Source organism: Synchiropus splendidus, chromosome 5 (assembly GCF_027744825.2).
Source record: "Synchiropus splendidus isolate RoL2022-P1 chromosome 5, RoL_Sspl_1.0, whole genome shotgun sequence".
Taxonomy (NCBI): Eukaryota; Metazoa; Chordata; class Actinopteri; order Syngnathiformes; family Callionymidae; genus Synchiropus; species Synchiropus splendidus.
The window spans coordinates 5,385,141-5,397,290 of record NC_071338.1 but is presented as its reverse complement, the minus strand read 5'-3'; the positions used below and the strand labels follow the sequence as shown (position 1 = coordinate 5,397,290).

Genomic DNA, 12,150 nt, shown 5'->3' with positions numbered 1-12,150 from the left:
CAACTGGAAGCTGGAATGTAAGTTAAGCTTTTCAGGACATTAGTGAGACCTGTGTTGTGTTTTAGTTTAGTGATACCAGCTCTGACACAAAGACAAGAAGCAGCCTGAATAGTCAGAGTGGATGATGCCTAGGTTTTCAATGGGAGTGACTAGGACAGACAAGAGTAGAGAGACCAGTACATCAGAGGTACGCGGAGTTTGGAGACAAAGTTACGGAGGCAGACACAAGTCTGGCCTCCTTGGACACGTGGAGAGATGAGACAGGGAATGAATGTTACAGATGGAGACATCAGGTAAAAGACAATATGGAAAGGAGCATATGACGAGGATTGGTGCGACTAGAGCAGGTGGTCAAGATAGGTCAAGGTGGAGGAGGCTGACTTGCTCTGGCAACCACTGACTGTAAATGCTAACAGACAGTGAAGTGGCTAAGTAACACCAAACTGGATCAGAAAGAGTCAGACTATGCTGAGCAAGTCACAGGCCACAGTTTTTAACTCCCACTTCTTTTATTTACCTTAGCTGTGATGCGTTCACTTCATATGTCTGGTGTGAAAAATTGCAGCGTAATTGTGAGACTGGTGTTTCATAGCACTGCATGCTTTTCTGTCGACCAAGTAAGTGATGAAACATAAAAGTTGGGTGTTAAAGAAGTGTTGCGAGGGAACAGGAAAGGGGTATAAAAACAAAGTCAAGTGGCCATGTGCACAAGAAACTGAGGAAGGTTCTTCTTCTCCCACTGTACAGAAGCTGCTGCGGTTATCTGACATTGCTGCTGGCAAAAGGGGGTTTTAAAAATCCAATTCACAGTCTAAAGGCATCCTCTTTCTCCTTCGCCATCTGTATTACTCTTATATCACCTCTTCAATTCCTTCCTTAGCTTTACACTTCGCTTTATCTCATACAGATCTCATATTGCATATAGACATGATCTAGGTACAGCTTTAGTTTTCCCCTTCATTTCTTCTAATACAACACTTTTTTCAGCAGCATATCAGGCCCCAGTCTGGCCTTCTGCCGGCAGAGGTTGTAAAACAACAAATTCAAAATTGATGGACTGAGTTTGGACCATTTCCCCTGCATTAGGTTAGTAGGATGGGAAATAGAACAACTGATCACATACTTTAAACGTTCGTATTGATGCTTTTCAAATTTGTACAGTAACTTATTTGTGACAGCATATTGTAAGTAAACACTCTACATAATCTTAAACAGCTGTGTGTATGTATATATATATATATATATATATATATATATATATATATATATATATATATATGTATATATATATATATATATATATATATATATATATATATGTATATATATATATATATATATATATATACACGCACACACACACAATAATAATGTGGTATCAAACATGAGTAGATTCATGAACTGGATCAGTATTTCCCCGGGTAAACGCTGCTCAGTTCACACTCAGCTGTAAATCTCCTCTGTTTATCTTTGGGGATCTAAATGATGATTGTTAAATAATTCATCACAGTAAACAGCTTGCAATTAACTGCTACCACTCCAGCTGTGTATGTGTGTGTTTCTGCTGGAGTGTGAGCGCGTTTTGAAAAAAAAAAAAAAAATCATCATTTATCTTGAACACCCCCTTGGGGGCACCAGGCAGCAAGCGCACATGTTGGGATCATATCGCTGCAGCAAACAGGTCAAGTCATTATCTCGGCGGAGCAACATGAACCTGATCGGGATCGCTGCGCCTGGTTCCTCACCTGATTGAATTGTCGCACATGTCTCACCTTTCTTTACTCAGGCTGGATTGATTGCAGGCCCGTTTTCACCTTTTGTCCAGTCCCAGACTAGAAGAGTGTGTCTATAGACGCATCCACCTACAATGAAACATTTATTCGCATTAGTTTGTGCTAACAAGTCGATGCTTTAGATACCCCAGCAGTGTTCCACCTCTATGTCCATCACTCAAACCATTTGTGAACACATTGATCCTGCTCTACCTCCCCCTTCAACCCTTCCCCCCGCCCCCCTTTCCTGTGTTGTATATTCCCAGGGTTTGGTGGGAGGAGAGCCAGAATGGCTCAGACAGTCATTGATTTTTATTTTATTGGTCTACTAGTGGAAAGAGGAGGGATGTGGGGAGGGCCTGAGAGACGTAACTCTGTAGCTAAGTTGGACATTACAGTGCATGTGTGCGCGCGTGTGTATAGACATTTCGGTCGAGTCTTAAAACCGGTTCTTGTGTGTCTGAGCCGCTTCTTTTTTTGGTTGGAAGATTGTTGTCTTGTATTGGTGCATAACCGTATGTCTTGGACCCGAGACCAGACCAGACCTGGCCAGAAGTCTGAAGCTTCGTTATGAAAAATTGACTTCAGTTTGCGGTGTTGGTCACTGACTCTTCTCACTAGTATGGCGATTTGTGTTTTTCTCCTTGTACGTGCACATGTGTTTCTATGATTGCGTGATTGTGAGCTCAACATTCATGTACTCGCTGTATTAGAGAAGGGACAACAGAATCTGGGCCAGTTATTGAGCTGGCACCAGGGACCTGGACCCCTCTCTCACTCACACAGACGCACACACACACACACACACACACACAACTGAGGTGTACCCCGTTGCTCATTAGAGCTGGTAATAAGGCTGCACTGCTGCTAGAGGAGGGAACAAAACCGGGTAAGGAAGAGAGGGAGGGAGGCCGAGGGTGGGAAGGGAGAAAAAAAAAACGGGGAGATTTTAAATTTTAATAACACTGGTACGATTTTGTAAATCTTTCCTGACAGAAAAGTCCTCATTATTTTCATCTGTCTCCGAGGAGGCTCTCCTCCAGCTTTGCCCCCACAAAAAAATGGACTCTCTCTCTCTCTCTCTCTGTCTCGCTCTCTATCTATCTATCTCTCTCATGTTCTCCCTGTTTCTGTCCATTTGACCATTATTTCCGTCTTTCTAAGGCCTTTACTTTCACTCACCCATTCAGTCTTTCACATTCTCTCACATACTCTACTTCTGTGTGTAACATACTCTACTGATCTCTTATTGGCTGGCTGCACTGATGGAGCTTCAGCAGCCAAGAAAGGTAGCTGTGGAAATTATATTTAATTCTATGGACGTAAGACTATTGTGTGTTTCTTGTGTTGGTCTGTGTCAATGTGAGGCGCACACACAGCCCACACCTCTCACCCTCCACCTCTATGTCAAGTGTCAAGACTGGCGGATGGATCCGGTTTGATAAGTTCTGTTCTCTCTTGCCACGTGTCAGGACAGGATCAACCAAAAACATGCACCGTTTTTGGAATTCTGGTGTGGGGTAAAGGGACTATCGCTTTTCAAACTGTGAGTTTTAAATGAACGACAGCTTTTTTGAGACAACTTTGGGGATGTTTGAAGGTTTTGTGTATGAAGGACTGTTATGAAGTGCTGAGAATGAGCCACAGGTTTGGGCTACAAGCAAACAGTATCTGCATGCTGGGCATCTTGACTTTAAACATACATACATTCATCATCAGTTGAGCATCGCTTAGTCCTGTTCAGGTTTGGGGGAGTGCTGGAGCCTATCCCAGCAGTCGTTGGCTGAGAGGCAGGAATACACCCTGGACAGGTCTCCAGTCCATCGCAGGGCACACACACACACACACGCACCCAGGGGCAATTTCTGAATATCCACGTAACCTAATGAACATGTCTTTGGGCTGTGGGCGGAAACCAGAGTATCCGGAGAAATCCACACACACGTGGGGAGAACATGCAAACTCCATACAGGAAGGCCACCTGTCCAACCCGGGATAAGAAACCACGACCCTCTTGCTGTGGCCCATCTTGACTTCTCATCCCATCCAGCTTCAAGACACATCAGACACATGCATCCATTCTCTTGAAAGTAACTCATTCTGATCCAAATGACCAGGCCAGTGTTTAGGATCGATTAGATAGTTTGCAACCTTGTATTTTTAATTGGGCTCGATCACATGGTTGTGCAGTTTTGATGACAAGTCATCATCATTATCATTATAAATACGTCCTATATCTAACGGTGTTCAGACCTCGAGTACACGAGTGCCTCCTTTTACCCATCACATTCCTTCTTGTACGATATCTTGGATTATTGCTGCCAAACTCACTGGACGAAAATGTGTTTTCTTTATTATGTTCTTCATCCTTCAGCAGCTGAAGGTATTGACTCTTGCCTCACAACAGTTAAACAGTTAAAAGTAAGCGCTGCCACTTAATATTCAGCCTCCAGACTTGTTTTGATAGACTGTTCAATCAGGTCACGGGAACTATTTTTATAAGTCTCCCCTGAGAGAGAGCACCTTCACCTTCATCACAGCTCGAACATTGTCGTGATTGTTCCAAAATCACCCTTCTGTTTACACAGTACATTTATTTGCTGCGTCTCAGAACTGTTGCCGTTCTTGTGTTCCACATGCATAACAAGTGCACACACATCACTTTGAAGAGAATGAAATCGTGAGAACACAGTGATGGGGATTCATTTGTTTTTGAACTGACCAGTTCCTGTTTTTGAGCCCAGACTGGCCAAGAGGTCTGAGGTGCTGCTGCACAATAGATGATCAGACTCACAGGTTAACAGTTAAGTAGGAGGCAATCGGCTCATCATTTAAGTGATCATTTGCTGTGTGGGACTCTTGTTAATATTTACACCCACACTTTTACACCATGTCGTCTCACATGGAAAATATTAATGAGGGGATTTGTGTTGTTTGGAAAATAATTTTACTAAGTGGATGTTGTTAATTAGTCCAAGGAGACTTTGCCTCGCTGAGCAAGTTGAGATACTGTAGCTTCATGCCTTCATTTGCTCTCTATTGAGGCTAAACTTTCACGCGTCCATGTGAGCAGCCATTTACTGTGTGGTGTTTAAAATGATGAACTGCTTTGTTGGTGTCAGTGGCAGGTGAGTGAATATAAGCAGCATGAGAGTGCTGAGAATACCTAAGCTTGTCTTACAGTGGAGGCAATGATTTCGCTAGTTCAGCTCTGTCCCTCAGTATCTGACACCTGTCATTAATATCAAACTGCCAGCCAACTCTCAGCAGTTCTGCACGCACGCTTTCAAAAATCTGTGTATTGATTATTGAACAGCTGTATTCTCTAAGTAAAATTGATGAACAACTAGTTTATTTTTTGGGCTAATATTGTTTCAATGTTCGATGCTAGTGGACCAAACGTGTTCCAAAGTGGCGTGTGATGTGAGGATTGACCTAAGCGTCGCCAGACCTATGGAATTTGTTGCATGTTATTGGGTGAAAATGAATCAAGCTGCTGTCCTTGACCCCTGGTCCTCCCACTCAACACTGCAGCCATCATCGGTGGTACACCAGTCTCCAGGCCTCACACACACACACACACACACACACACACACACACACACACACACACACACACACACACACACACACACACACACACTATATGGAGCTTTTAAAACTTAAAGGTGTGTGTCAAAATAAGGTGGAGAGAAGGTTGTCTTTGACACTGCTGGTGTGGCAACTAGAGTTTTATCCTGAAACATGAATGTGATTTTCAATTTGCTCTTCATCCGCCTGTTTTCAGTGTAACGATCTAATCATCTGCTTTTAGAAGCAGCATCCTTCACTCTCCGTCAACCACAATTGTTTGTCCGACAAGTTGTGACTGTGGCAGAATGAAGATTTAGTGTTGGCTTTAATGACAAATGGGCTTGAAGTGGGGCCTCACTAGGTGTGTACAGTTGTCAAGGTCGTCCCTTTCTGGTGTCTTCACGGATACCCAGCACTACCCGGAAAATAAGCCTTATAACTTCAGGTCTTTTACTGGTGAACAACAATCTGGGTTTTACTTTTATCAGTTAAAACTTCCAAAAATTTGTCTTTGAAACATAGCACTTCCACTGGTGTGTGTGGTCCCAGTTACTCCAAAAGAAGAAACTGATTTTCTTAGTTGGTGTGATTTCACTTTTGTCTGCTGCTGTGGCTTCAGAGCTTGGGGTGTAAGGTATATATGTGTGTGTGTGTGTGTGTGTGTGTGCCATAAACTTTTAGGCTTTATAGGGTAGCAGGGTGACTGAGCAGCCAGGCAGCTCCCCTCCCCACCCCAGTGATAAATGACCCTGGCATGGGCTATTCATCTCCTGCTTAGAGAAGTGGACAGTGCCCCCTCCCTGTGCGGCCTCTCCTGCACCCCTCCACATGTCAGCAAATGTGATAATTCTCTCATTTGTCAGGAGCAGCGGAGGGTTGCTGTGTTTGTCTGCCAGCATTTTCGTGTTTACCAACTCAGGAGATTCTTGGACACACACACACTCACACGCACGCACACCAACTCCTGAAGCTTTGGCAGACACTTTTCTTTAGTTCATGGCCTGGACTGGTCAAGTTGGCTCATGATGAGGAAATGTTAATATGTCATTGGCTTTACTGCGAATTCCATCAGTTGGTTTTATGACATGCAACGATGAGTCCCTTCGGTGTTGTTTTTCTCAGTCTAGGTTTTTTTAAGGGCTGCTTGCACTGCAGAATTTCACTGCAATGTTGTTACTATTTTCCTTCTAAAACATAGCAAAACATAACACAAACAAAGGCTTTGTGCTCTGACTTCTCACCATTTTTGTTCATTTTTCTAGTTATTTAAAGATGACTAATTTGAACTAGATTTTTTTTTACTTGTAATGCCCTTTTGTGCAATATTCAATATCTGAAAACTAATTACATGAAGATTTGTGAGTCAACTTTATATGTTGTATTCCCTTAAAATCATCCTTTTCCCTTTTTGGGGGTAAAAATGGTTATGCAATTTTGTATTTTTTTGGTATTCTCTCATTGTGTTGCAGTAACGTCTGACTATTTCACATCACATTGTTTCTCGACTTTCTTGAACATTCTCACTGAACCATCCTCTTCACCGCCTCTATTCTCATGAAGCTATAAATGAGCCCCGAAATGTTGCCTTATTTGCTGCAGGATTTGTTCAGTCATCTGTGTGTTTTACACGTTACGGTGTTTCCTGGTCGAGACTGTGTGTGACCTTTCATGACCTGTTTGTGTCTGTCTTTCAGGATAATCCAGAATCGAGTCCTGGTCTTCATCCTGGGGGCCATCATCCTTCTCACCATCATCCTGGCCATCTATTTCAATCTGCGGGGCCAGTGATTTCTCCTCAACACACACACGCGCACACACACACACACGGCTCCCCCTCATGCCTCTGACACAAACACAAACACACATGCGTGATTAATAGCGACAAAAGGGTTGTTCTGCTGTAATTAGGACAAATGGTCCCCATGAATCACGGTTTCCAAAGCTCGACAGGGAGCTTTTTTTCTTCCCTCCTCTCTGTCGCGCTTTTCCTGTTTGTGATACGTTCTCATTTGCCTTCTTCTTCTCTCATTTTCTCCCTCTGCGTCAGGCATCTGACAGGACAAAAATAGATTTTTCTTTTTTAACTTCCGTCAGTGGTCAAACAATTTTGGAACCAACTGAAACATGTTCTTCGTCCTTCAGACATGGACATGTACGGTTGTCACGTTTGAATGACTGATGTGGGAATGCAGAGTCTGAACCCCTCAGCAGCCACACAGGACAGAGGACAGTGCCTTCCTCCCAGAAAAATGTCGTCTTATTCCTTCACAGCTCTGCAACTGGTTTGGGGCTGCGCTGACATAATTTCAGAGCTTCTTATTAGCAGTGCCAGTTAGCAGAACAACCCTTGTCATGTCGTCTCGTCAGTCGAAATGCAAAGACAAAAGCCACACACATCTACAAACCAAACTCTTTTCAAATATTACATGAAACCTCGCACACAAACTCTCCTCCACACACTCACTCACTTTTTAACCAAACTTTGTCTCTACTCTGTAAGTACTAATGATTTCATGAACAGTATATAGTGTTTCTTCTTTATATTAGTCCTGTTATTTATTTGACATTGCATTTGCGTGCTAGTACTGCTGCAGTCGAGCTGAGACTTGACTCCAGCACACCGACCAAATGCTGTGTTGTTTCTCTTGTTGTAAAAGTTGTGTAAAATGTTTTTCTTTGGGATGAGACTGTTGTTTTGCTGTGACGCTGAGTGCAGCGAAAAAAACATGTTTGATTTTTTTTTTTCTGGTGTGAAGAGGGAAAGTCCTTCTGCAGTGGGACAGGAACAGTCAGAGTATTCGCATCTGCTTTAGTTGAAAATACTACACACACACTATGTGTCCTACCACGCACAGATGCACACGCACTTCTAACCGCTACCTTGCCTCTTTTACCCTATTAGCATAACAAATGAATGGCTGACTGAAATCCATTCCACCAAGATGTGTGACTCCCAAAACCGTGCTCCCCGGCAGACTGAGCTGAAGAGGGAGGTGAAGGGAGGGAAGGAAGGAGGACAGAGAGCAGGCAAACACAGAGCTTTGTGCCGGGGTCTTAAGTCCCTGGTAGCTTTTTCCTCGTGTAACCTTGCCAGTGTTGCACACGGGTGTCTGTGTGCACTTAGGTTAGTGTGTTTTAGTGTGTTTGACTGTATGGATTTCCGTCGTGTGCGTGCACGATTGCCTGAGTGTGTTTCTGTGTGTCTGCATGTGTGTGTGTGACTGAGCTAATGACACTCATGTACTTGGTATGTACACATGTTGAATTGTGTGTTGATCGTGTGTGTGTGTGTGTGTGTGCGCACTGCTCGCGCCAACACGCCTTTTTCTTCTCCTCTGAATATCTCTCTTTCTCATCCCACTTGCCCCCCCACTTCTACCTCTCCTGCCACCTTTCTCTCCCCCTCCCTCTCTTTCTCTCGTCCCCCTCTCCCCCGCCCTCCTCCCGGGCTGTCAGATGAGCGGCGCGGTAGCGAGCGAGCGAGCGGTGGAAGGCAGCGTGGCGGCGGCTTCTATTTGAAGTTGTAATGGTGTCAAAAAGTCAGGGCTGACTGACAGACGTCAGTCCCACAGGGCCTCATTAAAAACAGACCCACTTGACAAGGAAATAATTGAGCGGCGGCGACAACTCTGGGGCCCCTCTTGCCTTTTTAGATGTTTTTATTTTTGTTTCATTATTACCGCCGAGCTATTATGTTCATTAAGAAATGGCATTAAAACAAGTTAGCGCGAGCGTGGAGGGTGAAGGAAGACGGGATGCGCGGAGGTGTAGAGAGATAACGATTTGTTTAGAGCCTGTCCCATTTTATTATTAAAAGCCAAGCAACATCATGTGACACCTCCACCATCGTCTGCCTCTCCATCCGCTTTTTCTCTTTCCCCTTTCCTCATCCCTCAATCTTTCCCCGCTTTAATCTCCCCCCTCTTGTCCACCTCCGTCTTCCTCCACCTGCCCGTCACTGTCTCCCTCTCACTGTCATTGGGACACGATTGAGATTATTCATCAATATTTCCCAGCCCCTCCGCTCCTGCTGATTTGATTTCGACAAGCGTCTCTCGGCGAGAGCAGGGGATGAAAACTTGTCAAAAGTAAGTTATGTCTTATTCCAGAGGGCAACAAAAGCAGCAGGTACAGACAGCCTTTAATATTTAATTGAGATGGGTGTTAACCCTCCGTAAGTGACTCCCACACCGACAGAAGGAGGAGGGGATCAGACATTAGCAGTCTCATGTCTGAAGAGTGCTTATGAGGCTCCAGGAGAACAGCTCGGGTGGTGTTCACTTATCCACTCTTCAACCATGTGCGTGGTTTTCAAATAGTTCCCACGGCCACGAACGCACCGCCTGCGCCCCGTCCTGCCGGCTGCTCTACAAAGTTTACATGAAAGCTGCTGCTCCTCACGAAGAAGCTGTGTGATGATCCACCATTTCACGTGTGTCAGCCATTTAATATAACAAGAAGTTGTGACGAGAGGTGTTTGAGCCGACTGCCCCCCCTACCCCCAACCCCACCGCAGTAGGCGGGACTTCCAGCTCGGCGGTAGGTCTGTCACACGGAGTGGGCGGGACTTCAGCTACAGACCGTCTCCATCAGAAAAGATCCTGCGATGACAGAAAAGTCGTCAACGGCAGTAAATCTCCCATTGTTTGATTCAGAGGCTGCGGTGGATGCCCCGGCAATAAACGCTCACACACAATGTTGTACTCTTATTAAGAGGAGCCGTGTTCTCCGTTTGTACAGGAGTCCCTGCAGAATGGCTTTCTTTCACACCCTCTTCCTTTATGTGTCTTTTCTTTGGTCCCCTTCTGCACTGTCCACCATTTTAACAGCGAATACAATAACACGACAACGGTCGCCATTATTAGAGGAAGTGACAGAGATTGTCTGTTTTCTGGAGATGGCAGGAGACGACTGAGGGGTCACGCTGTAAAACTTCCTAATTGCATGTGTGTGACTCAGGATCTCTGTCTTTTTTTCCCAACCAGACTCCAAAAGTGTGAAACATAAATCTGAAGTCAAGAAGTCTATGATACTAGTCTGTCAATAAAGCTGCTTTTAAAAATCCATGATTGGCTGTGACTTCACTTTCTGCTGGGTCTCAGTGGGAAACCTACCATTTGTCTTGCACTGCCTCATTTGCAGCTTCTCGCTGTTATTTCAAGTGTTTGAATGGCATCACTCCATGTCTTTCCCACTTACTGGGACGGAGTATTGCATACTCCAGCTTCATAGGGTCAGAGGTCACCTGGACCTGTTACTAATCTGCACACGCACATTTTTGATGATGATTCAGTCTGCACCTGAGTCACGGAGGGGCATCTTTCTGCAGCAATTTCAACTTATCACCACCTTTGGACTAAAGCTTTGGACTGAACTCTATTTATTGATCAGAAGGACCTCACTGTTTTTGTAATAGTCTGATTGGCACCGTGTCCTTTGCTTCCTCTGTTTTCTGAATTGTGAATTTATTTTTTGGTGCATGTCGCTGCAGTTTCAGCATCTGATGTGGCGGCGCATCAGATATATTTTAACTGAACTTGAAAAGCTTGACTTGGCTTTGTTTTTGCTTCAGAGCGTTGCTGCTCAAGGTCCTATCTGGTCAGTATTCAAAAGTAATTAAATTAATTTTAGTTTTAAAATGTAGTGTGTTCCAGCCAAGTCTGAAAATCCAGAAAATCCACATCATCCCATCATGGGTCAGTTTTGCACGTTCCATATCCAAACCTGTGGCTGCTGACTCACACCTCACGTACACCAACAGTTGAATAGTTTTCTTGGGCCATGATGCTCTCAAATGACAACCAGCATAGACGAGTGCAGACCTGCACACCTTGCTAGTCTCCATCTTGGGCAGTAAATGGTGCCATCTCAGAAACACTTTCTTCTCCGCCAGCATTTCCCCACAGCAGTAGCTACAGCCTGTCACTTTTCTCCAACTGGATTATGACCACAGGAGCCCAATATTGTTGCCATCAGACATGCCTCTGGCCATCTCCTCCAGAAATCTAGATGAAAAGAGGGGATTTGAAATTGTAATTTTGAAATAATGACACTTGCCTTTAGAGTTTTGGTCCATCATTTTAGACTGGCAAAGACCTGTGTGGAAGTGCTGAGGGTTTTCATCTGTACATGCTGGGGAAAGGCAAGTTTCCTACAACATAGTACTGTGTATGCAGTCGGTATGGCATCATAGGCTTGGATATAAAATACATTGAATGAACAGTAGGGTCCTTAGTGCACCAACACAAACACTGTCATCCACTGCGCTCCTCTGACGTTGCCACTATTCACTTGGAAACAGTTTGATCTACAGTGTTGTGCCAACCCATCCTCACTCTAGTGAGGCGCAATTTACTGACGTAGGGAAAGTGGACTTTTGCGTAACAATACTGACAAAAAAGGCAGCCTTTTGTGTGATGAAGCACAAGGAGCAGCACACACTTGGTGAGCTTGGAGACGTACTGAAGCTCTCTTCACTGAAAGAGAGTGGATGCTATTTATAACTCCTTACGTGGCTCCTCCTTAGTGACGGTACTGTCACTGAAACATGTGGCCTTTTGATGGCCTTTAAATAGCAGTTTGACACATTATTTAATGTAGAATGAATGGAGCACCATCCCATGGCCTACCCCAACCCCAACCTCCGTTTTTATTCATGTGTCATGCTGCCAATGTGTCAACATGTGACGCTGAAGGCTGCCTTTCTCGTCAGTAAAGGACGCACATGGCCACTTTCCCCACACCAATATGTGACGGCAAGGGAGTGAGAATGCATTGGTTTTGCAGGTTCTTGCTAAAGTTGTAC

At 44.5% G+C, this 12,150-nt stretch overlaps 1 protein-coding gene across 5 annotated transcripts in view; it reads left to right on the top strand.

The window, feature by feature from the left end:
- The window catches only part of vti1a (vesicle transport through interaction with t-SNAREs 1A), a 127,249-nt gene extending 116,273 nt beyond the window's left edge, over positions 1-10,976 (top strand). For 2 of the 5 annotated variants that reach the window (XM_053866697.1, XM_053866695.1), the window contains one exon: positions 7,040-10,976. Coding sequence is in view for 3 of the 5 variants with exons in the window: in XM_053866696.1 (XP_053722671.1) it covers positions 7,040-7,133 (94 nt within the window). In the remaining 2 variants the exon portion in view is untranslated. The remainder of the gene's footprint in view (positions 1-7,039) is intronic. The other 3 variants (XM_053866694.1, XM_053866693.1, XM_053866696.1) reach the window with 2 other exon arrangements.
- Positions 10,977-12,150: the final 1,174 nt, after the last annotated feature.